Consider the following 26,707-nt stretch of genomic DNA (forward strand, 5'->3'; position numbering starts at 1 on the left):
AGGATTGGACATTTTATGTAGCATTCTGAATGAAAATGATGGAGTGTGGATAATATTGCCCATTTGGCAGTGGAGTTCAACTTTCACAGGAGAATTAGACATAAATTACCTCCACCTCACACATCTGAACCATAAAATAAAATAGTGAGCAGGTGGCAATAGGAACCTTTAAAAAAAAAATCTAAATTCAGTTAGCATGAGGGAAATATTTCTCCTTTTCAGCAGTGGGCACATCTAAAGTGTGTTAAATCTGTTACAAGTTCATCAAATAGACGTCTTTAAAATTATGAAGGGGTTTGATCAGCTAGACGTAGAAATGTTTCCATTTGTAGGGAGACCAAAACTTGGGGCCATAAATATAAGATAGTCACCAATAAATCCAATCGGGAATTCAGGAGAAACTTCTTTACACAGAGAGTGGTAAAAATGTGGAACTCGCTACAAGGAGTAGTTGAGGCAAATGCATTTAAGGGAATGCAGGATGAAAACACGAGGGAGAAAGGAATAGAATATATTAACAACATAAACATAACATAAGAAATAGGAGCAGGAGTAGGCCATTTGGCCCCTCGAGTCTGCTCCGCCATTTAATAAAATCATGGCCGATCTGATCATGGCCTCACTTCCACTTCCCTGCCTGCTCCCCAAAACCCTTTATTCCCTTATCGCTCAAAAATCTATCTCCCCCTTAAATATATTCAATGACCCAGCCTCCACAGCTCTCTGGGGCAGAGAATTCCATAGATTTACAACCCTCTGAGAGAAGAAATTCCTCATCTCCGTTTTAAATGGGCGACCCCTTATTCTGAGACTATGTCTCCTAGTTTTAGTTTCCCCTATGAGCGGAAATAATCTCTGCATCCAACTTGTCGAGCCCTCTCATTATTTTATATGTTTCGATAAGATCACCTCTCATTCTTCTGAATTCCAATGAGTAGAGGCCCAACCTCCTCAACCTTTCCTCATGTTAACCCCCTCATCTCCAGAATCAACCTAGTGAACCTTCTCTGAACAGCCTCCAATGCAAGTATATCCTTCCTTAAATACGGGGTGACCAAAACTGTATGCAGTACTCCAGGTGTGGCCTCACCAATACCCTGTACAGTTGTAGCAGGACTTCTCTGCTTTTATACTCTATCCCCCTTGCAATAAAGGCCAATATTCCATTTGCCTTCCTGGTTACTTGCTGTACCTGCATACTAACTTATGCACAAGGATCCCCAGGTCCCTCTGCACTGAAGCACTTTGCAATTTTTCTCCATTTAAATTATAATTTGCTTTTCTATTTTTCCTGCCAAAGTGGATAACCTCACAATTTCCTACATTATAGTCCATTTGCCAAATTTTTGCCCACTCACTTAGCCTGTCTATATCCCTTTGCAGATTTCTTGTGTCCTCCTCACAATTTGCTTTCCACCCATCCTTGCATCATCAGCAAACTTGGTTACATTACACTCGGTCCCTTCATCCAAGTCATTAATATAGATTGCAAATAGTTGAGGTCCCAGCACTGATCCCTGCAGCACCCCACTAGTTTGCCAACCGGAAAATGACCCGTTTATCCCGACTCTCTGCTTTCTGTTAGTTAGCCAATCCTAAATCCATGCTAATATATTACCCCCAACCCCGTGAACTTTTATCTTGTGCAGTAACCTTTTATGTGGCACCTTATCAAATGCCTTCTGGAAATCCAAATATACCACAACCACTGGTTCCCCCTTATCCATCCTGCTCGCTATATCCTCAAAGAACTCCAGCAAATTTGTCAAACATGATTTCTCTTTCTTAAAACTATGCTGACTCTACTTGATTGAATTATGCTTTTCCAAATGTCCTGCTACTGCTTCCTTAATAATGGACTCCAGCATTTTCCCAATGACAGATGTTAGGCTAACTGGTCTATAGTTTCCTGCTTTCTGTCTGGTTCCTTTTTTAAATAAGGGCATTACATTTGCGGTTTTCCAATCCGCTGGAACCTCCCCAGAATCCAGGGAACTTTGGTAATTACAATCAATGCATCCACTGTCTCTGCAGCCACTTCTTTTAGGACCCTAGGATGCAAGCCATTAGGTCCAGCAGACTTGTCCGCCTTTAGTCCCATTATTTTACCGAGTGCTACTTCTTTAGTAATAGTGATTATATTAAGTTCCTCCCTCCCTATAGTCCCTTGATTATCCCCTATTGAGATGTTTTTAGTGGCTTCTACTGTGAAGACCGATACAAAATATTCATTCAAAGTCTCTGCCATTTCCCTGTTCCCCATTATTAATTCCCCATTCTCATCCTCTAGGGGACCAACATTTACTTTAGCCACTCTTTTCCTTTTTATGTACCTGTAGAAACTCTTACTATCTGTTTTTATATTTCGTGCTAGTTTACTTTCATAATCTATCTTCCCTCTCTATCATTTTTTTAGTCGTTCTTTGCTAGCTTTTAAGTTTCCCAATCCTCTGGTCTCCCACTAGTCTTTGCCATTGTATGCCCTTGTTTTCATTTTGACACCATCCCTTATTTCCTTCGTTAGCCACGGATGGTTATCCCTTCTCTTACAGACTTTCCTTCTCATTGGGATATACTTTTGTTGAGAGTTATGAAATATCTGCCACTGCTCATCAACTGTCCCACTTTTTAATCTATTTCCCCAGTCCACTTTAGCCAACTCTGCCTTCATATCATTGTAGTCTCCTTTATTTAAGCTTAGGACACTGGTTAGAGATTCAACTTTCTCACTCTCCAACTGAATTTGAAATTCAATCATGTTATGGTCACTCATTCCTAGATAGGGTAAGATAAAGATGGCAGGGAGGCTCAACTGCGGTATAGACCAATTCGGCCGAATGGCCTGTTTCTGTGCTGTAGACTTCACGCAATCTGCAATCTAAATGGAAAAGTTACTGCCAAAAGTCCAAGCCAAGAAAGAAAGCTTTCAATGGGGCCTTGAAGGCAGAACTCCATGACTGGATAAGCTGCATTAGCTTTTGTAACAGTGTTGTGGGAACTGAAGTTTCTATTAGTTGTAAAGTACTTTTTACTTCCAGCAGTATTCGATTCAAATCATGTGAATGTTAGAATTATGTTTGGCTCCAAAACTCCCTCCTAGGCACTGTCTTGTATTTTTCCCCAAAGGGCTTACAACCCTAACCCTAAATACTTTACTTCTGTTTTTTCACATCTTACTGAAATATTAATTGATTATATGGAAACTTATTAAAATACAGGTAAAAGAGCAATCATTGGTCCTGTTTTGTCATAAAATTGCAAATTTCAGATTATAGAAAAATCGGGGCCAATTATGCAAAATATATTTTTGCTGCAAACATTTGGAGTGTTGTGAGCAAGCTGGATCTGTGCAAGTTCATCTCATCAACTTTCTACTGTTGGGTCTTCCATTAACATTCCATGAACTGTTGCATCCCACTCCCCACAATAAACCTCAAGCTGTGTTGAACACACTCTTGCTTTAAACATTCACATCAGACACCTTCCCCCAACTATCCAATGTTATTTCAGAATTTATTTTTGTTCTCTTGCAGAGTTGAAATTTACATAATTTCTTAGGAGGGCTACTCAGAAGTGAAGAATGTCAATTTTGTGGCATCTTGAGTCAGCAATTGCATCCGCATCAACTTTTATTTATATAGCGCCTTTAACATAGTAAAACATCCCAAGACGTTTCACCGGAGTGTTATAAGGTAAAACTGATAAATTTGACACCGAGCCACACAAGAAGAAATTACGGCAGATGACAGGGTAGGTTTTAAGCAGAGTCTTAAAGGAGGAAAGAGAGGTAGATAGACAGAGAAGTTTAGGGAGGGAGTTCCAGAGCTTAGGGCCCAAGCAGCCTTGTGAAGGCGCGGCCACCGATGGTTGAGCAGTTATAATCAGGGATGCTCAAGAGGGCAGAAATTGGGGAGCGCAGACATCGCATGGGGTTGTGAGGCTGAAAGAGATTAGAGATTATATAGGGAGGGCAAAGCCATGGAGGGATTTATAAACAAGGATGAGAATTTTGAAATCAAGGTGTTGCTTAACTGGGAGCCAATGTAAGGTCAGCGAGCACAGGGGTGACGGGGACTTGGTGAGAGTTAGGACAAGGGCTGCCGAGTTTTGGATGACCGCAAGTTTACGTAAGGTAGAATGTGGGAGGCCAGCCAGGAATGCATTGGAGTAGTCGCCTCGAGGTAGCAAAGGCATGGATGAGGGTTACAGCAGCAGATGAGCTGAGGCAGGGGGAAGAGATGGGCAATGTTACGGAGGTGGAAATAGGCAGTTTTAGTTATGATGCGTACGTGTGGCTGGAAGCTCATTTCAGGGTCAAATATGTCGCCTAGGTTATGAACTGTCTGGTTTAGCCTCAGATAGATGCTAGGGAGAGGGATGGAGTCAGTGGCTAGGGAACGCAGTTTGTGGCAGGGACCAAAGACAATGGCTTCAGTCTTCCCAATATTTAATTGGAGAAAATTTCTGCTCATCCAGTACTGGATGTCAGACAAGCAATCTGACAATTTAGAGACCATGCAGGGGTCGAGAGAAGTTATGGAGAGGTAGAGCTGAGTGTCGTCAGCGTACATGTGGAAACTGACTCAGTGTGTTCGGATGATATCGCCAAGGAGCAGCACATAGATAAGAAATAGGAGGGGGCCAAGGACAGATCCTCGGGCGACACCAGAGGTAATGGTGCGGGAGTGGGAAGAGAAGCCATTGCAGGAGATTTTCTGGCTATGATTAGATAGATGAGAATGGAACCAGGCGAGTGCAACTCCACCCAGCTGGATGATAGTGGAGAGGCATTGGCGGAGGATAGAGTAGTCAACTGTGTCAAAGGCTGCAGACAAGTCAGTCACAAAGGATGTCATTTGTGACTTTGACGAGAGCTGTTTCGGAACTGTGGCAGGGGCGGAAACCAAATTGAACAGATTCTAACATGGAGTTCCAGGAAAGATGGGTACAGATTTGGGCGGGGGGGGGAACGCAGCACGTACAAGGATTTTGGAGGAAAGGGAGTTTGCAGATGGGACTGTAGCTAGCTTGCAAGCACAGTGGGATTAAGGGTTGTTTTTTTTTTTTTGAGAGGTGATGACCGCAGATTTGAAGGAGAGGGGGACAGTACCGGAGGAGAGAACCGTTAACAATGTCACCTAACATGGGAGCCAGAAAAAGAAATCAGGTGGTCAGCAGTTTTCTGGGAATAGGGTCAAGGGAGCAGGAAGTGGGTCTCATGGACAAATGAGCATGGAGAGATAGAGGGGAGACCAGAGAAACTGGAGATGCGAGTCTAAGGCTAGGGCAGGGCTGAGCCTCAGAGAAAGTTTGGCCCGGTGGGCTAGGGAAAGGAAGGGAACTCGCAAAGGCAGCCGATCGAATAGTCTCAATCTTTTGAGACAAAGTCGTCCCTGAGCTCCTCACACTTGTTGGAGGAGAGTGTGGTTCAAGACAGGGGAGAGGGGTTGAAGAAGACAGTTAGCAGTAAAGAACAGTAGCTGGGCGTTATCTTTGCATTCCAGAATGATCCTGGAATAGTAAGCAGTTTTGGCCGACAAGAGCAGGACCTGATAATGCTTTATGTGGTCGAGCGAGATCTGGCGGTGAATAGCTAAACCAGTTGCCTGCCACATCCGTTCCAAGTCTGCGTCCCTTGGACTTGAGGGAGCGAAGATGAGGACCGTACCAGAAGGAACGGCCAGAGTGAGAGAGAGTAATGGTTTTAATAGGGGCTAGGGCATCAAAGGCGGTGGTGATGGTGTGGTTGAGCAGATCAGTGGCTGCAGAAAGGAGGGCCAAAGGCTGGACAGTTTGGTGTTGCTAAGTGCAGTTGTAAGAGAGTTTGGCGAGTTTTTTCCGGGGAGGGGGGGGATGCAGAAGGAAGTAGGGTTGAGTGGGGGAAAGGGGGATGTGGGTGGAGAGCGATACAAGGTAATGGTCAGAGATGGCCTTATCTGTAACTGACACGGTAGAAATAGCGAGGCCATGAGAGATGGCAAGGTCAAGGGAAAATATAAAGCTCCTGTGCCTCTATACTCATTCCTCAACCCAAGAGGAGGAAACTTTACCATTCCAGCCTCACATTTCTTCACTCATATCCTCCTGGCATGTGTAAAATGCAAATTGTGTAGATTAATACTATGAGTTTGCACCCTCAACTATTTTACAATATTCAAACTAATTTTATGCATGACCTTTACAGCAAATGGAGAAAAGTGACTTTAATCTCATCAGTTTGGGGAGATTAAATATAAACAGTTCTCAAATGAGCATTATGCTCCATTCCTCTATGAAAAACTTTCCCATTTAGTAGATGGATTTATGGACTGAAGTCATCCTATGCATTAGAATCTCTGTTCCAAAAACTCCGGTTAGTGACCACCTCAGTTGGCATGGGCTAAATCCACAAGTAGAATTACATGTATTCTAATAAGTTATTACATAGACCAAGATTAAACTAGCAATAGGCCGGTACATAATTAGCTCTGGGTGGACATGGGTAGGTCGTGACATTTTTCCATCAATTGTATTTGCATTCCTGTGGTCAGTTGGTCATAAGTGCATACATCTTTCAATTATTTTTTAAATCTTTCCCAAAAAATAGTTTTACTTATCCTTCAATTAGAAGGTTTTTCCAAAGTTACCAACAGACATTATACTTACAACTGGATATTTAAACAAACAGAATTGGAAGCATCCTTCTGTGATGTAGTTTCCCTACATTACAAGTGACTCCTTTTCAAAAATACTTAGATTGACTGGAGAGCTTTAGAATGTCCAGATGCCAAGAAAGGCACTACATCATTCTACGTTCTTTCTCTTTGTTCTCCGAAATAGCAAGTCACACAGTTCACTTTAAAAGCGGACGTTACTGATGAAACTACTCAGGGCAACAGTTACTATCCTCAAAAGTTAAGTGTTACACTTCATATTTTAATTTAGCATGAATCCCATATTTTGGGATCACATAGCTCTTTCCCCTCTGCGTAACTAATTGGCAAGATATAATTTACCTAGATGTAATTTAGCGTTAGCAGCTTAATTCAACCTAAAGTAAAAACACATTAAAGACCAATAAGCATCACAAATAACAAGGATAAAATAGTTTTTATTTATAGTCTCATAGTAAAGGTCAGCCTCAACTTGCAAGACAATTCTTGGCAGTATGTACAACATACCTGTAATTTCCATGGAATGGAATCAAATAACAACAAAGAGACAAATCTACATAATGCTACAAGCTAGTTTAAGCTTAGACCAATAATTGAAAAGGTAGAGACAGACAAATGTACACACACCCCCGACACAGCCTGAACGGTGCTTGGCAGCCAGTTGATTGTTCAAACATCAATAATGAGCAGTTATGTGAATCAATTTAATTTTGTACATTGTATTATGCAGACTGAGGCTTAAATACAATTATTTCGGTTCCTGCTAAAACACAAACTTAACATACCCATTTCAGATGTATTGACAGCGGATATTTCAGTACCATTAAGCATAGCTTTAGGGCACTTAAGCTGTTCCATCATTTTGCAGGGTTACATAAAAACAATTCAAGGCACAGAATATTTGAGGTTTTTTTTAAATCTGTAAAACATTGAAGAAATATGAAAAGTGAAACGCCTGAAGTGAATAGTTTTGAAGTCCATGACTTTGTAATACCAAGTGACACTGAACTTCTGTTTCATAATTAAAATGAATACAATAAGAGCAAAAGGGTCTCAAAATAAGATTAAAGATTGGTCGTACATGACCAGTTTGTAATATACATCCATACAGATTAATAGTGCATCAAATAACGTGTGCCTTGCTTCCTTATTCTTTTAATAACATATATTTTCAAATCTAGTCTTTTTTCCACTGGGTGCCACAGCTAGTGAATAAGTCTTAAGAACTGCTGCAAAGTTCCTGTTGCAGCAGGCGGAGTCCTTAATAGTTTGACAGCTGCCATTTTGTGATTTCACTAGGAAGAGCAGGGAGTCCTTCTACTGATGAAACGAGATGCTATCCTTATAACAGCATCTGTTGTTAGAATCCTTAGAGCACAAAGGGGTCTGACAGAAGACAAACTGAAAAGTAAAGCTATACACAAGAATCCCTAGTAAAAGCCAGACAGTTTATTGCCTGAACGGGTTCAGCTTGCCTCCATTCGCAGTTTCTTTCTGGTCTGGGGTTCTTCAGTTTCTGACTCCGAAGTTGAGTCAGAGCCTCCGTCAAAGGCAGAAACTGCACTGCCCTTGGGATTGGTGTATAAACTGCTGTCGGAGGATGAAAAGTTGGCCTGTAGCTGGGCGGCTGCCCGTGCCTTTTCCAATGCACGTACTGCAAGAGAAAGGCAGGTCAGTGTTAAAACCAAAGAAACTCATTCACTACACACTGGCAGAGTGAAATCCCTTGCTACAGCCGACTTCCACTCTGCACAGCTGTAATGACCCTATCAGGTGTCTTCCTGGGATCTGCAACTGCAATAGGAAAAATGCCAAGTGGCATCTGTAGTGGAAAAGGAGATTTGAAAAAAAAACTTGGCTGCACAAATGTAACTTTATTTGTAAAAAATTAAGTAACATTTTGCTTAGCTTACATACAAGTCTGTGTGGACAAGATGGAAAGATCTTGTAACGGGAGTTCTATAGGCAAGTACTATTAGTAATTCTAGATTAGCTTAAAGAATTGAAAGTTTTAAAAACTATATTCATATTACTAGCATGTCTTTGTGAATGCTTACTTGCTGTTGCTTTCATTCAATAATTAGCAGTTATGTGACACACTTCTGATATCTAAAGGATTTTCCCCTTGAGAGAATATCAACATCCATAACACTGGTGTCAGTGAAATTAATCTCTTCAGATAGAGTGTATGGACCAGTTTCTAGTTAGCAAATATTTGGAACAACCAAGACTTAAAAAAAAATATGGGTTGAATTTTGCAGGAGACTACCAAATATATGGGCATTATTACAAGTCTGACCATGTGCTGTATCAAGTCCCTTCAGCCAATCAACTGACAATTCCTGATCACAACATGCTATGCACTAGCCTCAATAGTAGCAAGAGGCTAATCCAGGGGGAATTAACTCATTTCATTTATTTCTTCTTAACACACACACACACACACACACCATATTTGGGGATCTCCATATTCAGAATGGAATGGAATCAGTCAGCTGATGGTAGCTGTGACATTTGTCAGTAAGCACTTCCACAGTAATGCCTGATCAGAAGGCACCTGAATCCAGCAACTTTGGCATCAGTATGCATAGTAATTGATGCTCAGGTTTACTGGCTTGTCTACCTCATTTATTGTCCATCCCCAATTGCCCTTGAGTGGCTTGCTCGGCCATTTCAGAGGACAGTTAAGAGTCAACCACATTGCTGTAGGCCTGGAGTCACAGAGGCCAGACCGGGAATGGACAGCAGATTTCCTTCCCTGAAGGACATGAGTGAACCAATGTACTAACAGTTTCATGGTCACCATTACTGATATTAGCTTTTTATTCCAGATCCTCTCAAAGTGTAGCCCTTAGTTACAACCTTAAATTTTCATTAAGATCTTGAATCTAAGTTTATACTTCATAAATTATATATTTAAAATAAATAAATATTTCAAACACCTAATGGCTGACATTTGTGCCCAAGCTCTAATCTATGATACCATGTCTTTTGAAAATAAAAATAGTTGTGCAAATTACTTCATTTCAACACGTTAAATCTAGACATGTTGGGTCAGAACATGACCTTTGCTCTGCAGTCCTGAACTAGGTAGTTCAGATATCCCAGCTCACTCAATTGCAACCAAATTTTCACTACTTTACTTCATCTTGAAGTTCAGAGATTGCTAATTTTGGAATAGAACAAGGCCACCCCTCACATTCGAAGGACCAAAAAATCTTCACATTAAAGAACATGGTTAAACGATATCCATAGCAACTGCAGCAAACTCGAGTATTTTCATGCTCTGATCTAAAACTCCAGTATTTAGGCTCGGTATACCAATTTACTCATTACACCATAATACTTCAGAAAAGTGGAGAACAAACAAACAAGTGAATTGATGCTGGGTACTGCAGGGGTGTTCTTTCTATTCAGCAGACACTAGACTTGCAATCACTTTGCCAATATCATGTGAACTGAAACCTTAAGGGAGGTTGGAGTATTTAAAACCATCCAATCACAAAAAAATGTAGATAATACTCTGAATCACTTCACTCTTACCACCTTTATATAGTGTTTAGCTTGGCAGCTGCGCTATTCTATGTTAATCCAGATCCATTCTGGTAGCAACTATCTTTGTGTTCTATATCCAGCAGAGACTCAGGGTGGTCACACAAGTGTGGGGTGACATTACTCTGGGTTTGACCAAGCTTTCAATAGATCAGTACAACATTTTATTTCAGTATATTAAAACTGAATAATCTTAAACTGCTTAATTAGGCATGAACCATCTCCACTGTACTGTTGCTACCATCTTGTGGTATAGCAGTTAAGTTGTACAGGAACACAATGCAATTGTGCCTGCTACACAAGTGAAACTTACATGGAAGCTAAACTCCAAGACGGGTAAAGAATCAGAATCTTTTCTATGCCACAACTAACAGGGGCATTCAACTAACACAAGATGAGACCGATTACAATGTGTGCACATGCAGCTACAGAGGAGGGGTTGTGAGGAGAGAAAAAGAATGGGTTGGGAGGACTGAGGGAAAGACACTTAATTACTCAACGCAAGGGACTGTGTGTATGACATGACAAGAAAATAACTTGAGAAAAGCATCTCACAAAATTTTATTTTTAAGAAAACCCCGAGGAGTAGAATGTTAATTGGTGGATCCGCACAAGGGCGGGAAACAGTACTTGTCGTACATTTCAAATACTTTTGTGGCATTGTAACATTGGCGTTTGACTGTTTCTCTCGCCCCCGCCCCCCCGTCGAACAGCACATCTCTTTAAGGAAGAACTGAGGCATTAGATGATGGGAGCATTTATTCATCAGGTGAAATTCTGGTACAATTGGGTAAATTTCAGGGTGTGAATGGAAAACATATGACCGACAACGTTATGCCTGGTCCTGGTAAATTACAGGCACAGATTTTAGTAATTATGCTGTGGGACGACAGCAATCTGCTTGTGTGGGGTAGCTGTTAAGTTAAAAGTTTATTTCACCTTGCTTTAAAACAACTGGTCTTTTAAAAACAGATCGATTGCTGGGGCTCATATGTCCCTAAACGTGCCAGCAGAAAATGTTAAGATTGGGAAACACACATGACATTTCCAGACTAGCAATCCAGCTGAAGATGATGATTGAACATAGTTGCTTTGTACCATTCAGCTTCTGTTGATTTGCACACCAGATTTAACTGAAGGTATCGCAAGCAAGACATGTGGCAATGGCAGTGCAGGAAAACTCCAAGTTAATGGACAGCTGTGCTGATAACTTTCTGATGCAGGATTATACCAGTTTAGAAACACATTCCGTTGATTCATCAATAGCAATCTTGGTGTGTTAAATTGTGTGTGTCTACAAGTAAAATCCCATCAAGTAATGTAGACTTGGAGGGGCAACTATTCATATTTTTATTCCCAAGTGTGGAAGACAAATCAGAACCTTGTAAATCTAATCTCTGATTTGAGTTTTCAGTTTAGAATATCTCCCATCAGGAAATATAAAAGGCAAAACCATTCATTGTCAGAGAAGCCATTCAGTGCCACACAGGACATGGCACTTGATGGATCTGCAGACGTGGAAAAAAATAATTTAAATCAGTTCTTCAAATGAGACAAACTCTTCCTTTTCAGTGTTGCAAAACAGAAAAAAAAATCTTGGGCTGAAAATCACGGAAATGCACCGAAATCCAGCACTTGCGAACTAAGTTCCAACGCATCCCCGCGAGAAGGGCCTTTGCTGGTGGAGATTTGGGCTATTTGCCCAACTCTTGCCCAGCGAATGTCCTTCAAACTCGTACGCCTGGTAAGAGTTTAATAGATAGAAAAAAATAAATGTTATTACTTATTTTTATATTTAAAAACCCTATATGAAGGCAAGTTTATTTTTACCACTAATATTTTAAAAACATTTCCATAAAAAATAATTCCTTCTCAAACATTTAATTTAATGCAATTTCTATTAATTTTTAAAAAAAATTTATGTTTGTGTTTTATTTGATTTTAAAGGTATTCTCATTACTATGAATGAGAATACTACATTGTGATTGGTGGTCCAGGCCCACATAAGAGTGACCATAATATGGTGGAATTCTGCATTAGGATGGAGAATGAAACAGTTAATTCAGAGACCATGGTCCAGAACTTAAAGAAGGGTAACTTTGAAGGTATGAGGCGTGAATTGGCTAGGATAGATTGGCGAATGATACTTAGGGGGTTGACTGTGGATGGGCAATGGCAGACATTTAGAGACCGCATGGATGAATTACAACAATTGTACATTCCTGTCTGGCGTAAAAATAAAAAAGGGAAGGTGGCTCAACCGTGGCTATCAAGGGAAATCAGGGATAGTATTAAAGCCAAGGAAGTGACATACAAATTGGCCAGAAATAGCAGCGAACCCGGGGACTGGGAGAAATTTAGAACTCAGCAGAGGAGGACAAAGGGTTTGATTAGGGCAGGGAAAATGGAGTATGAGAAGAAGCTTGCAGGGAACATTAAGGCGGATTGCAAAAGTTTCTACATATATGTAAAGAGAAAAAGGTTAGTAAAGACAAACGTAGGTCCTCTGCAGTCAGAATCAGGGGAAGCCATAACGGGGAACAAAGAAATAGCAGACCAATTGAACAAGTACTTTGGTTCGGTATTCACTAAGGAGGACACCAACAACCTTCCGGATATAAAAGGGGTCAGAGGGTCTAATAAGGAGGGGGAACTGAGGGAAATCTTTATTAGTCGGGAAATTGTGTTGGGGAAATTGATGGGATTGAAGGCCGATAAATCCCCAGGGCCTGATGGACTGCATCCCAGAGTACTTAAGGAGGTGGCCTTGGAAATAGCGGATGCATTGACAGTCATTTTCCAACATTCCATTGACTCTGGATCAGTTCCTATCGAGTGGAGGGTAGCCAATGTAACCCCACTTTTTTTAAAAAGGAGGGAGAGAGAAAACAGGGAATTATAGACCGGTCAGCCTGACCTCAGTAGTGGGTAAAATGATGGAATCAATTATTAAGGATGTCATAGCAGCACATTTGGAAAATGGTGACATGATAGGTCCAAGTCAGCATGGATTTGTGAAAGGGAAATCATGCTTGACAAATCTTCTGGAATTTTTTGAGGATGTTTCCAGTAAAGTGGACAAAGGAGAACCAGTTGATGTGGTATATTTGGACTTTCAGAAGGCTTTCGACAAGGTCCCACACAAGAGATTAATGTGCAAAGTTAAAGCACATGGGATTGGGGGTAGTGTGCTGACGTGGATTGAGAACTGGTTGGCAGACAGGAAGCAAAGAGTAGGAGTAAACGGGTACTTTTCAGAATGGCAGGCAGTGACTAGTGGGGTGCCGCAAGGCTCTGTGCTGGGGCCCCAGCTGTTTACATTGTACATTAATGATTTAGACGAGGGGATTAAATGCAGTATCTCCAAATTTGCGGATGACACTAAGTTGGGTGGCAGTGTGAGCTGCGAGGAGGATGCTATTAGGCTGCAGTGACTTGGATAGGTTAGGTGAGTGGGCAAATGCATGGCAGATGAAGTATAATGTGGATAAATGTGAGGTTATCCACTTTGGTGGTAAAAACAGAGAGACAGACTATTGTCTGAATGGTGACAGATTAGGAAAAGGGAAGATGCAACGAGACCTGGGTGTCATGGTACATCAGTCATTGAAGGTTGGCATGCAGGTACAGCAGGCGGTTAAGAAAGCAAATGGCATGTTGGCCTTCATAGCGAGGGGATTTGAGTACAGGGGCAGGGAGGTGTTGGTACAGTTGTACAGGGCCTTGGTGAGGCCACACCTGGAGTATTGTGTACAGTTTTGGTCTCCTAACTTAAGGAAGGACATTCTTGCTATTGAGGGAGTGCAGCGAAGATTCACCAGACTGATTCCCGGGATGGTGGGACTGACCTATCAAGAAAGACTGGATCAACTGGGCTTGTATTCACTGGAGTTCAAAAGAATGAGAGGGGACCTCATGGAAACGTTTAAAATTCTGACGGGTTTAGACAGGTTAGATGCAGGAAGAATGTTCCCAATGTTGGGGAAGTCCAGAACCAGCGGTCACAGTCTGAGGATAAGGGGTAAGCCATTTAGGACCGAGATGAGGAGAAACTTCTTCACCCAGAGAGTGGTGAACCTGTGGAATTCTCTACCACAGAAAGTAGTTGAGGCCAATTCACTAAATATATTCAAAAGGGAGTTAGATGAAGTCCTTACTACTCGGGGGATCAAGGGGTATGGCGAGAAAGCAGGAAGGGGGTACTGAAGTTTCGTGTTCAGCCATGAACTCATTGAATGGCGGTGCAGGCTAGAAGGGCTGAATGGCCTGCTCCTGCACCTATTTTCTATGTCTATGTTTCTATAATCCCAGAATACGCAGACCCCTACGCTGGACTGTACATCTAGGCCTCGGAGCACCAAGTCTATGTTCCCCAGGACCACCAGGTATTTTCGTAAAAATGTTTTCGGTCGGAGGCATCCGCCCGCAGGAAACCTTCGACCGCAACTTTTGTCCCCACGTTGCAACTTCAAAACCTCTGCGTTAAATGGATTTTTGGTCTACAAGCTAGACTGCCACGGGACAACTATCAACACAAATTTCAAACTTAGAACATGTCAAAAATAGTTGTAATTGTTTTTATAGTAATGGGTTTTGCCAAAGGTTCCCAGACCACTTTTAAATTAATTCCAGTACTATTTAGATCAAAAGCAGTGCATTATTCTGAATACCCACTTTAAAGCTTTAGTCATGTCATTCTGACAAAGAGCATCTGCAACATGTTACACTTGTTAAAGACTATTCATTATTAATGCAATCTAAAGACAGCTCCGGTACTTCTCTAAATACCTACATAATACATTCAAATCTAACAGCCATTGGTCTATACAGCCATGCTGATTAAATGCCCATTAGAGATGGCCCGTGGTCATTAGTATTTGGTTTCAATCCAATATTAAACGGGCTTCCTTTACGCGGAGCAAATTTCTATTCAAATCCCGGGTGCAGGTTTTTTCATCTAAGCTCCCTGGAACATATAAAACTGCAACTGATGCCTTTGAGCAGCAGAGAAGGAAGGATTAATAAAAACTTTCAGAAGCCTTGCCAATGACAACTTGGTATTATGAGGAACTGTTAATAAAATTAGTGCTTTCCAAAGTCCTATGTTTTAATATGACAGGGTACAGGTTATTCATTATTTTAAAAATTGTATTCAGTTTATTTTTGGAACCTGAACCCATGTCTGCAAAACACTTGCTGCATTAACCAGATAATCTGTTACTGGATAAACAAAAAGATACATGGTACAAAATTTGAGTTAGAATAACTAAGGCCATGGCAATTTCCAGACTGGGGAATCAAAACGCAACTAGTGGCCTCAAACCTAAACAGCCCATTTCTTTCAAAAAGACTCATTGTAATAGAACCTTACCTTGCTGCTCAAGCAGAGTGTTCTGTCGCTTCAGGTCGTCAATGTCCTGCTGATGCGTGTGGTTTTTCCGTCGCATATACTGAATATACTCTGTAGCTTTATCTAAGATTTGGGCACGGGATGCCTATTGAAACAAGTTTCAGTAGAGTGCAAATTAAAGTTATTGAACTGCTCTGTGGTTCAAATCTTCATTCTATCAAGGAGGCAAAATGTCACAGGGGAATTACTAGTTAAAGACACAGCAATTACCAAACTAAACATTTATGTTAACCAAACGAACACCACACAATGCAGATTTTTAATCAATGTGGACTTAAACATGTGAAATACATGGGTTCCCAATACCCGAGTTTATATCCGGTCAGTAGCCGAATCAGAGACAAGCAAGGGCGTATGTTCAATCCCTGTTCTATGCCGAGTTACTTACTTAATCTGGCATGGGGGAGGGATGGATGGTCGCAGGCACTACAGTTGGCCTCAATACCTGTGGGTTAGGAAGAGGAAAATAGTCTCATCTCTTTCCAGAGAAGTCCACATATGAAAGGGATTCGGTTCCCCTGTGCTTTCCCCTGTTCCAGGCCTAACAGCTGGTGATATTCAGTGACAAGGCTCACATAATGGCTACTTGGTGAGGTATTGGAAGGTAGCTGGCACTCAGACCTATATCCCAAAAAGAATCTAAAGCCTTCCAGTGAGGAGGGCGGGGGGAAAGAAATTGGTGAAGAAAAAAACATGTGAAGTATCTTAAATGAGACACTAGGTTAGTTTTATTCAGTTATATGCACTTGTCTTGTGCCATAGAAATATATTACAATGCAGCCTAAAAATGTACCAATAAGCAAGTTAAAAACATTAAGTTTTATTTTAAGAAAATAACAGTTATGAAAGTATTTGCCATGCAGAATTCTCAATGGTGCACACGATATTGCCCCTATAACTGATGGCCTAAAAACAACACAATCTTGCACAACCGCTTTTATGCTAATCTGGATTTAGTTAGATATTATTTTCCAATGGTTATAGCACATCATTATTCTTATCCATCCTAAACTAATTGTTACTTATTATAGTGTACGTGTACATGCCTTGTACAACTGACGCCAAACTACTAGTGTCTTGCCTGGGTTACTGAGACTGGCTGCATTATTTTGCCTTTCGTCAGTGTTGTTGCCAGAAACTTCCCTTGCTTTATTGCTGGTGGTTCAGAGAAACATTTCAATTATATTTATGAATACCATATTAAAGCATTATGTTATCAGTTAGGAACACCAAAAAAATTAGACTAAAAAGTAAGAGACAAGCACACAAAAAGCAGCAATATTCAAGCTTTTGTCTGGTCTACAAGTACTCAATCTATTCAAAACGGTCATATGCTATCAAATTCCTATAGTGAAGACTGTATTTCACAATTAAGACATTTATTTGTTCTTCTTTCATAGCTGCACATCATATATTTAGTTCAAAATTGTATCAATACTCTCAACAAAATGGGTGGTAGCCAAACAATCACAAAAATTTATAAATGCAATAATTAGTCAAAACAGGTCACCAACAAGAACAATCATTTAGTCATTACTCAAAGTAACTTGTACATAAAAGAATCATGTCTATTACTAACCAACGTTATTTTATGCTACGAAGGGTAAAAAAAACCCTAAGTTTTAGGAACACGGCAAACATATTGCAATAACCTGCACTTTGCCAAACTTGATTTCTCACCATCTGCCCTCCACAATAACTACTGAAAATGCATTTCCATGGTGACATTTTAATCTCCTTACAAACAAGAAAGAATCAGTTCTGAATTCCAACATAAAAGTCTCCTCATTGCTGTTGCTATTATAGTAAACATACACAACAAAGATCTTTCCATCGAAAAATGTTTAAAACTCCTCTTTCTTCTAGCCATGTTTCATATACCTCTACTTTGAAAGAATTTTTAAATGTGCACATGTATAATTCTAAAGGTAAATTCAATGGGAGGAAATCTAATCTGCCATAAAACCCTTGTAGTAAGTTTTGGGCCGGCTTTAGTACAGTGATGCAGGTTACTCCTGTAGGCGGACTGAGCATGTTCCATACAGGACTGTGCGCGTACTGTCCAATACCTAATTATGCAAAAATGTACCAATAAGCAAGTTAAAAACATTAACTTGTATTTTAAGAAAATAACAGTTATGAAAGAATTTGCCATGCAGAATTCTCAATGGTGCACATGATCTTGTCCCTATAACTGATGGCTTAAAAACAACACAATCTTGCACAACCGCTTTTATATGTTAATCTGGATTTAGTTAGATATTCTTTTCCAATGGTTATCGCACATCATTATTCACAACCCAGGTGTAATGTATGCACCTTTGAGTATGCTCACAGGTTGGAGAGCTGTTGTGATGCAATTCCTCATCGGCGCCAAGCCCCGAAACCTGCCGGTGCCTCACAACTTGAGCCTCCTCCGGAAAATCCCCTCCATGTCTTTCAGTTCGGTGCAAAGGAGATTTCTGTACGGGCTGCTCTTGCATACTCCCTACTTTGCCATCCTCGTCTGCTGTCCGGACAGGCCATGGCGCACCATCTTGCCATCCGGAGGAGGCGGGGGTCCCCAATGGAGTGCTCTCTATACGGGAGTCCTCCCTTTATTCATTGGGGACTTGGCTTGGAGGGTGTTACACGGGGCAGTCACATGCAATAGGTTTTAAAGTCAGTTCACGCCTGCGGTCTGGAAGAGTCTGTGTTCCATGTTTACGTGGAGTGTGTTAGGTTGCAGCCCCTGTTCCATTATTTGAAGGGGCTAATCCCCAACTTTTGGCTGCACTTCAGTCCCACACTCCTGATCTTTGGGCATCCTGTACAGAGGGGAGTGGGTAGGTCGGAGGGCCTCCTCATAGGACTGCTCCTGGGCCTGGCCAAGGTGACCATTAACCGGTCTAGGCAGCGAGCGGTCGAGGGGGTCGTTAGGCCCAATTATCTGCCTCTCTTCCGCGGTTACGTTCGAGCCAGGGTGTACCTGGAGATGGAGCACACGGTGTCCACCGGTACGCTCGCGGCCTTCCGCGAGAGGTGGGCACCGGAGGGACTGGAGTGCATCATCGCCCCTGGCAACCAAATTTTTATTTGATTTAAGTTACTGTAAAAGTTTTCATTTGTTAACTTGTCGGTTCTAGTGCCCCTTTTAAGGGAGGGGGGGGGGCACTTGATGTATAGTTTTACTAAAATAGTTGTAGAGCTGTTGCATTGTGAGTGGCTTAGCCAGTCACGTGATGGTCACAAGACTCAATAAAATCCCAGTCAATTGGGTCTAGGTCATCCACGATGAGGTATGCAGTTGTGAACTTAGTGGATGAATTGGTAATGTGTAGTGCGATTGTTAAACCTTTGTTAATAAACCAACTAGTTCTTAATACCAATGTGTTGCTATGACTTCTTAAGCAAAGAACCCATGAATCAAATACATTATACCAGGGATCTAATAATAGGATTCTCTGGCGATCGGAACGGGATATCTTGACTTGTGTGCCCTCACGTGCACTTCTCAAAGTTTGCTAAAGGTGAGAAGAGGCTAGATATGAATCATTAAACCGATTTCACAGAATAAAAGTAAATTACTCCAATTTAACTTAAATCTTAGTTCTCTCCCAAGAAATGGAAAAATATGATAAATTTTGCATCGTTCCTTTTGTGGCTGACTTGTTTTTGGCATTACCTTTCTTTCAGACTATTTTTAACTGCACAAACTGGCTTCCTGCATTTTATCTGCCAGTTCCAAGCCACAGGCGTACACCTCATAGTCCTTCTACTTTGTTACATAGGTACAGGAGTAGACCATTCAGCCCCTGAACCTGTTCTGCCATTCAGTTGATCATGGCTGATCTGTATCTTAACTCCATATCCCTTAATACTCTTTGCTTAACAAAAATCTATCGATCTCTTGTGTGAAGACATGCTTCCTGCATCACCCCTGAACTACCTCGCTCTAATTTTAAGGTTATGACAACTTGTTCTGGATTCCCCCCACCAGAGGAAAATTTCTCTATCTACCCTTTCAAATCCTTTGATCATCAAAAACACCCCAATTAGATCACCCCAGAATCTTCTAAACTCGTGAATACAACCCTTTCCTCATAATTTAACCCTTTTAGCCCCCGTATCATTCTGATGAATCTGTGCTGCAGTGTATCCTTCCTGAGATACCGTGCCCAGAATGGAACACAGTGCGCCAGATGGGGTCTCACCAGAGCTCGGTACAGCTGTAATAGCACTTCCACCCCTTTGTATTCCAGCCCTTGAAATATAGGCCAACATTCCATTACCTTTTAAAATTATTTTTGTACCTGTCCTCTAGCTTTTAGTGATTTCTGAACATGGACCCCTAAATCTCTCTGCTCTTCCACAGTTTCTAGCACGCCATTTACAAAATACTGTGATTTATTTTTCTTGGTTCCAAATTCGACGACCTCACACTTCCCCACATTAAACTCCATCTGCTAGTTTTCCCACTCACTTAATCTATCAATGTCCCTTTGCAAATTTCTGCTCCCACCTACAACAACTTGCATTTATATACCACCTTTAACATAGTAAAACATCCCAAGGTGCTTCAAATTCACAATATTTACTCTGCCACCTAACTTAAGTAGCAAACTTGGATATATGTCTCTCTATTCCATTGTGTAAATATAGTGGAAAGCTGACGCCCCATTACAGATCCCGGGGGGCATCACTAGTCACATCCTGCCAATTTGAGTACATACCGATTATCCCTGCTCTGTAAATAATTCCCTAACCGAGTCAATAGGTGACCTCCAATTCCATGTGCTCTCAAACCATGTTGACAGCCCGGGATTGGTGGGGGGGTGGGTGGGTGGGGCGGGCAGGATGGGCAAGATGCTGACTTTCTCCCTGGTCAGTGATTTTCCAGCCGGCTTGTTAATAAAAACTGGGTAACACTCTTCCATTTCCAGACCCCACCCACCCCTGAACCTTTGTGGTTTGGGTTTAAAGAGATTATTTCCTGCTGTTCTCAACTGAATGGGGGCTGATTACACTCTAGTGAAACGCCTTGGGATGTTTTATTGCAATAAAGTTATATAAATGCACGTTGTTGTTATGGATAATGATTCTATGAAGGGACTATTGACCCTCATTATCAATTATGAAATTCCACAAACCAGCTCAAATGGCTTTAATACATGCCATCAATGCCTGCAACTTCTTTAAAAAAAAAATCTGTAAAAATTCACTTTGTTTTAAAACAATCAATTAAACATAACAATATCAAAATTCTTTCAATGAAGAAAAAAGTTACGTAAATTCACAAAACATCACAATACTATTTTGAGATAGATGGAATTATGGCATGGAGCATGATGATCAAGTACAGCTGTTTAAAGGGAGAGTTTCGCTGGATGTTCATGGACAGGATCCATTTTGTTGTTCCTGTCGCAATAGTGCCGCTCGTCATTCAACTTTTCCATCTCGACTTTTACCAATATTCCACGAAGTATAGTTTCACTTTGCAGGGACAGCAAGATATCCTGATTATTCTTCTCCCGTACAAGAACATCTAGTTTTCTGAATATACCAAGGGCTGTAGCATTTAAATTTCAATTAACAGTAGATACCCCATACACTAACTGTCAGGGTCTCTCGATCCTCAATAACTAATTCTAGCTCCGTCCAACAAGTGTAATGTACTTCCATTCCTATCAATTCTCTTTCCCTTGAAATCAAGACTATTTTGCTCTCTCAGCACGAATGGCCATGTACAGAGCCGTTTACTGCAGGATAAGTATCATAATTCTTCATTGAAGAACTTTGCCCATTACAGTAAGCTGTGATTAAGATCGTTAAACAAAACTAACATGACTGTTTGAAAAGCTCATCGAGGATACCGAATCCTCTCTGGCATGTGACAATTATAACAATTCTCCCAATTTAGTTTTCATTGCAAAGTGGTCTGTCCATTTAAAATGTGGTGTAGCCAAGTTTACTGATGATGTAGAGATGGGTGGGGGCAAATTGTGAGGACACAGGAAATCCACAAAGGGATATAGACAGGCTAAAATGAGTGGGCATAAATTTGGCAGATGGAGTATAATGTGGGAGAATGTGAGGTTATCCACTTTGGAAGAAATAATAGTAAAGCAAATTATAAGTTAAATGGAGAAAAATTGCAAAGTGCTGCAGTAGAGAGAGACCTGGGGGTCCTTGTGCATGAAACACAAAAAGTTAGTATGCAGGTACAGCAAGTAATCAGGAAGGCAAATGGAATGTTGGCCTTTATTGCAAGGGGGATAGAGTATAAAAGCAGAGAAGTCCTGCTACAACTGCACAGGGTATTGATAGAAACATAGAAAATAGGTGCAGGAGTAGGCCATTCGGCCCTTCTAGCCTGCACCGCCATTCAATGAGTTCATGGCTGAACACGAAACTTCAGTACCCCATTCCTGCTTTCTCGCCATACCCCTTGATTCCCCTAGTAGTAAGGACCTCATCTAACTCCTTTTTGAATATATTTAGTGAATTGGCCTCAACAACTTTCTGTGGTAGAGAATTCCACAGGTTCACCACTCTCTGGGTGAAGAAGTTCCTCCGCATCTCGGTCCTAAATGGCTTACCCCTTATCCTTAGACTGTGACCTCTGGTTCTGGACTTCCCCAACATTGGGAACATTCTTCCTGCATCTAACCTGTCTGACCCCGTCAGAATTTTATATGTTTCTATGAGGTCCCCTCTCATTCTTCTGAACTCCAGTGAATACAAGCCCAGTTGATCCAGTCTTTCTTGATAGGTCAGTCCCGCCATCCCGGGAATCAGTCTGGTGAACCTTCGCTGCACTCCCTCAATAGCAAGAATGTCCTTCCTCAGGTTAGGAGACCAAAACTGTACACACTACTCCAGGTGTGGCCTCACCAATGCCCTGTACAACTGTAGCAACACCTCCCTGCCCCTGTACTCAAATCCCCTTGCTATGAAGGCCAACATGCCATTTGCTTTCTTAACCGCCTGCTGCACCTGCATGCCAACCTTCAATGACTGATGTACCATGACACCCAGGTCTCTTTGCACCTCCCCTTTTCCTAATCTGTCACCATTCAGATAATAGTCTGTCTCTCTGTTTTTACCACCAAAGTGGATAACCTCACATTTATCCACATTATACTTCATCTGCCATGCATTTGCCCACTCACCAAACCTATCCAAGTCGCTCTGCAGCCTCACAGCATCCTCCTCGCAGCTCACACTGCCACCCAACTTAGTGTCATCTGCAAATTTGGATGCTGGCCACACCTAGAGTACTGCGTACAGTTTTGGTCTCCGTATTTAAGGAAGGATATACTTGCTTTGGCGACTGCTCAGAGAAGGTTCACTAGGTTGATTCCGGAGATGAGGGGGTTGACTTATGAGGATATGTTGAGTAGGTTCGGCCTAAACTCACTAGAGTTCAGAAGAATGAGAGGTGATCTTATTGAGACATATAAGATAATAACGGGGATCGATAAGGTGGATGCAAAGAGGATATTTCCACTCGGGAAACTAAAACTAAGGCATATAGTCTTAGAATAAAGGGGCCGCTCATTTAAAACGGAGATGAGGAGAAATTTCTTCTCTGATGGAATTCTGTGCCCAGAGAGCTGTGGAGGCTGGGTCATTGAATATATTTAAGGCGGAGATAGACAGATTTTTCAGCGATAAGGAAGTGAAGGGTTATGGGGAGCGGGAAGGGAGGTGGAGCCGAGTCCATGATCAGATCAGCTGTGATCTTATTGAATAGCGGAGCAGGCTCGAGGGGCCAAATGGCCAACTCCTGCTCCTATTTCTTATGTTCTTCTGTACAATATAGCACAGTAACCAACACTAAATTATATGTACACATATACATAAACAATCTTGTTTAAAAAAGGAAAGGCAATCATTGAACTGGCACCTAAAATTTACTAGCAATTACACATGACCTGTCAATTACCTCAGCAATTTACAACCAGCTACTATTGCCTATACAGTTCTTGTCTATTTAGAGAATGGCTTTAAAGAAGGAGGTCATTTAGCAGCTAAATATCACAACCATGCTCCAGACTCACTATGAACAATTATTGACCTGCTAGTATTGTTGTAAATGATACAATTGTCCATCTTAACACCAATTACTCCTATGTTTAAAAGAATGTATTCAATTTGCTTTTGGGGTCCTTACCTTATCATTACCAACAGAGATGCTGGCCGTGATATTTACTGGGATGGGGTTTCGGAGTGGGCGGGAGAAATTATGGTCTGGAAATTCAGAAGTCGGGGTTTCCGCAAACGGTGTGGAGCTTTAACTCCATGACGTGCATGTTTTTGTTTTAAACCAATTCCCTGCCTGGAAACTAGCCCGATATCGGGCGGGGAACAATCCAGAATGGGCCGCAGACAAGGATCGGGTCGGGTTTGTGGTTGTTGGGCTAGAGATCACGGCGGTGGCGAAGAGGGTGTGGAGGAGGAGAGTGTGCAGGGTTGGGGGATTCAGGGGTGATCAGTGGACAGGCATCAGGGATTGTGGAGGTGAGGGGTGTTTACAGGTTAGCTTGTTGGGACTGGGGAAATAGTCCCTCCTGGCCCACAAGCAGTGCTGTAAAGGCACTTATCTGATGGATCCAGCCCTTCTCGCCTCCTTTTACCTGTCGGTTTTCCGAAGCCTGGGAAACCTGGCCAACATGGGTTAAAAATAGAAACCCTGTAAAAATAGAAGTATGCAGTCTCCTCAAAATATAACAACCAACCAGCTTCCTGAGAGCGGATTGATTGCCTGCCCCTCGTCCCACATCCGTTAAAACTGGAAGTGGGCAGGTTTGAGTCCAGTTTTGGATTTTTAAAAAACTTTTTCAACCTCTCACCTGAATCAAACCACCCGTTTTAAGGGGTTAAAATTACCCCCCTTGCTGTTGTTATCTAAAACATCTCACCATCCTTCCTTACTTAGCAAATAAGGGGCCTACTGTTAAGTTTTGAAACACTAACACATGCAAGTTATTCTGTAACAATTTATTGTGTAGAAAGAGGCTCAAACATCTCTTACTTGTACACACGTGCTTATCTTAAATTTCTAAAGTAAAATACTAGGAATATAGTTTAACCGCCAACTCATTCCCGATAACTACATCTAGTTGTGTGACTGTATATTACAAAGCAACTTATCTGACAGTGTACCTTAGCCCCCACCTCATAAAACAAATTCCTACATTAGAAGGCAATTGGGTGTCCTGGAAATAAATTCACTTTAGACTGGATTAAGATAAGCAAAATTAATTTAGAGAGTCCAATCCATTTTGATTACTGTTTTAAGTACAGTTTGAGATTTAGCTTGCTCCTTTGGTGCAATTTTTAAAATTCACATTTGAATACAAGCATTTTTAGGAATAGGAAAACTGATATTAGACCCACCAAGTCTCTGCTTCCCCCCACACTCCCCATCCCCAATTGTTTGCATTTTTTTGATTTAACATGTTTGCATTATCACACAAAGTGTTAGAAAATTTTACAAAAATGATCACATTATTTTTTTAAGCAAGCACCCAACAAAGTGACAAATATAAGCACAGTAACAGATATTTTTAAACATAGTATCTGACAAGATGTCTAAATTGAGGCAATTCTTAAGAAAAAGTTTGAACTATTTGTAACAACACGGTGATAAAATGGGCACAGAAAGTAAAAAATATACATCAATTTTCTCTCTCAACTGAGACATACAACACTATATTTCAACATAAACACATAACTACTTTAAACATTTCCCCAAATACTTTTCTCCCCCAAAAAGTTAGCATTCTTTAACTTAACATCAACACACAAATAAATGAAGAAGAAGGTAAAAAAAGCTGCGGAACTTAACTAGAACACCGACCTTTTCACCCTGGAGTGATGGTACGGAGTCACGTAAACTATGAAAGCTGTCTTTGATGTGATCCCTGCGTTTGCGCTCCAATGCGTTGTGGTGTGCTCTTTTGTCCGCCTGAAAGACAATGTTCATTCTTTAGAATATATCTAATTGAATCAATTTCAAGAAATAATCTTTTAGTATTACAGTATCGTTTCGCTTAAGTCGCATTAATGATTTATTTTTCAGAAAAGCTTAAACACAAAAGTTCATATGGATTTCAGTACATGTTTTAACAACTATATTTAATATTGCAAGTTACTTTAGCCAAATCAGTTAAATAAGGTCACTTCTGAATCAAAGAACAGCAGCTCCTAAAGAACAGCATTTTATTCAGGGGTTTAAGATTATCCCTCCCCAAAAAAATAACTGAATCTGTCAGCTGTGGCCTCAGTTGGTTGCATCCTCGCCTCAGAGTTGAAATGTTGTGAATTCAAGTCCCGCTCCAGATACATGAGCACAAAAATTTAAGCCAACAATCCAGTGCAGTGCTGAGGGAACACTGTCGTGTCGGAGGTGCCGTCTTTTGGATGAGACGTTAAACTGAGGCCACATCTGCTCTCTCATGGCACTACAGTATTTTGAAGAAGAGAAGGGGGGTTATCCTTGGTGTCCTGGCCAATAGTTGTCCCTCAATCAACATAATTTAAAAAAAATTCTGATTATCACAATGCTGTTTCCTACATTACACCAGTGACGACACTTCAAAAGTACTTCATTGGCTTTAAAGCACTTTGCAATGCCCTGAAGTCGTAAAAGGTGCTATATAAATGCAAATCTTTCTTTCTAGGGACCTAATGCATGACTTTTATCAAATCCCAATTTCAATTAATTACGAAAAATTGAGAAAATTCTCGAGGCCACAATTCAGTTTATCTGTTCTTCAGCATTCAACTGAGGTAGGTATTAATTAGTTAAGCAGTATTTAACATGACACAGTTCTCTTATATGGGAATCAAAATTAGTTGATTTCAAGTAGTTTTAATTTCAACAGTACAAGTTCCTTCATGAATGAACTTGTTTCTTCATGTTTTATTTTTCTTCCTTTTAATAAAAATGGAGGAAATAAAAATGATTTGTTCCTTGCTGCTCCAGAATCAGATTACCATGACCACTGAAGCTCTAGTAATTCTCCATCAATTTACATTCTTAGCATTTTCAGGTTTGCGATTTATAGATGTTATCAATAACAATGAACTTCTAAGGTTGTGATCA

The 26,707-nt window shown here is 41.0% G+C and overlaps 1 protein-coding gene across 6 annotated transcripts in view; it reads right to left on the reverse strand.

Annotated features, from left to right (window-relative positions):
• max (myc associated factor X) overlaps positions 1 to 26,707 on the reverse strand; it is a 50,517-nt gene that overhangs the window by 18,717 nt on the left and 5,093 nt on the right. Inside the window, exons 2-5 of one of the 6 annotated variants that reach the window (XM_070878946.1) lie at positions 25,460 to 25,567; positions 16,662 to 16,770; positions 15,577 to 15,700; positions 7,071 to 8,307 (exon numbers count right to left, since the gene is read on the reverse strand). In XM_070878946.1, coding sequence (XP_070735047.1) covers positions 8,120 to 8,307; positions 15,577 to 15,700; positions 16,662 to 16,770; positions 25,460 to 25,567 — 529 coding nt within the window. In that variant the 3' untranslated portion in view covers positions 7,071 to 8,119. Of the gene's footprint in view, positions 1 to 7,070; positions 8,308 to 15,576; positions 15,701 to 16,661; positions 16,771 to 24,233; positions 24,261 to 25,447; positions 25,568 to 26,707 lie in introns of those variants that run through there. The other 5 variants (XM_070878949.1, XM_070878947.1, XM_070878948.1 and 2 more) reach the window with 5 other exon arrangements.

This window comes from Pristiophorus japonicus, chromosome 4 (genome assembly GCF_044704955.1).
Source record: "Pristiophorus japonicus isolate sPriJap1 chromosome 4, sPriJap1.hap1, whole genome shotgun sequence".
NCBI classification, from domain to species: domain Eukaryota; kingdom Metazoa; phylum Chordata; class Chondrichthyes; family Pristiophoridae; genus Pristiophorus; species Pristiophorus japonicus.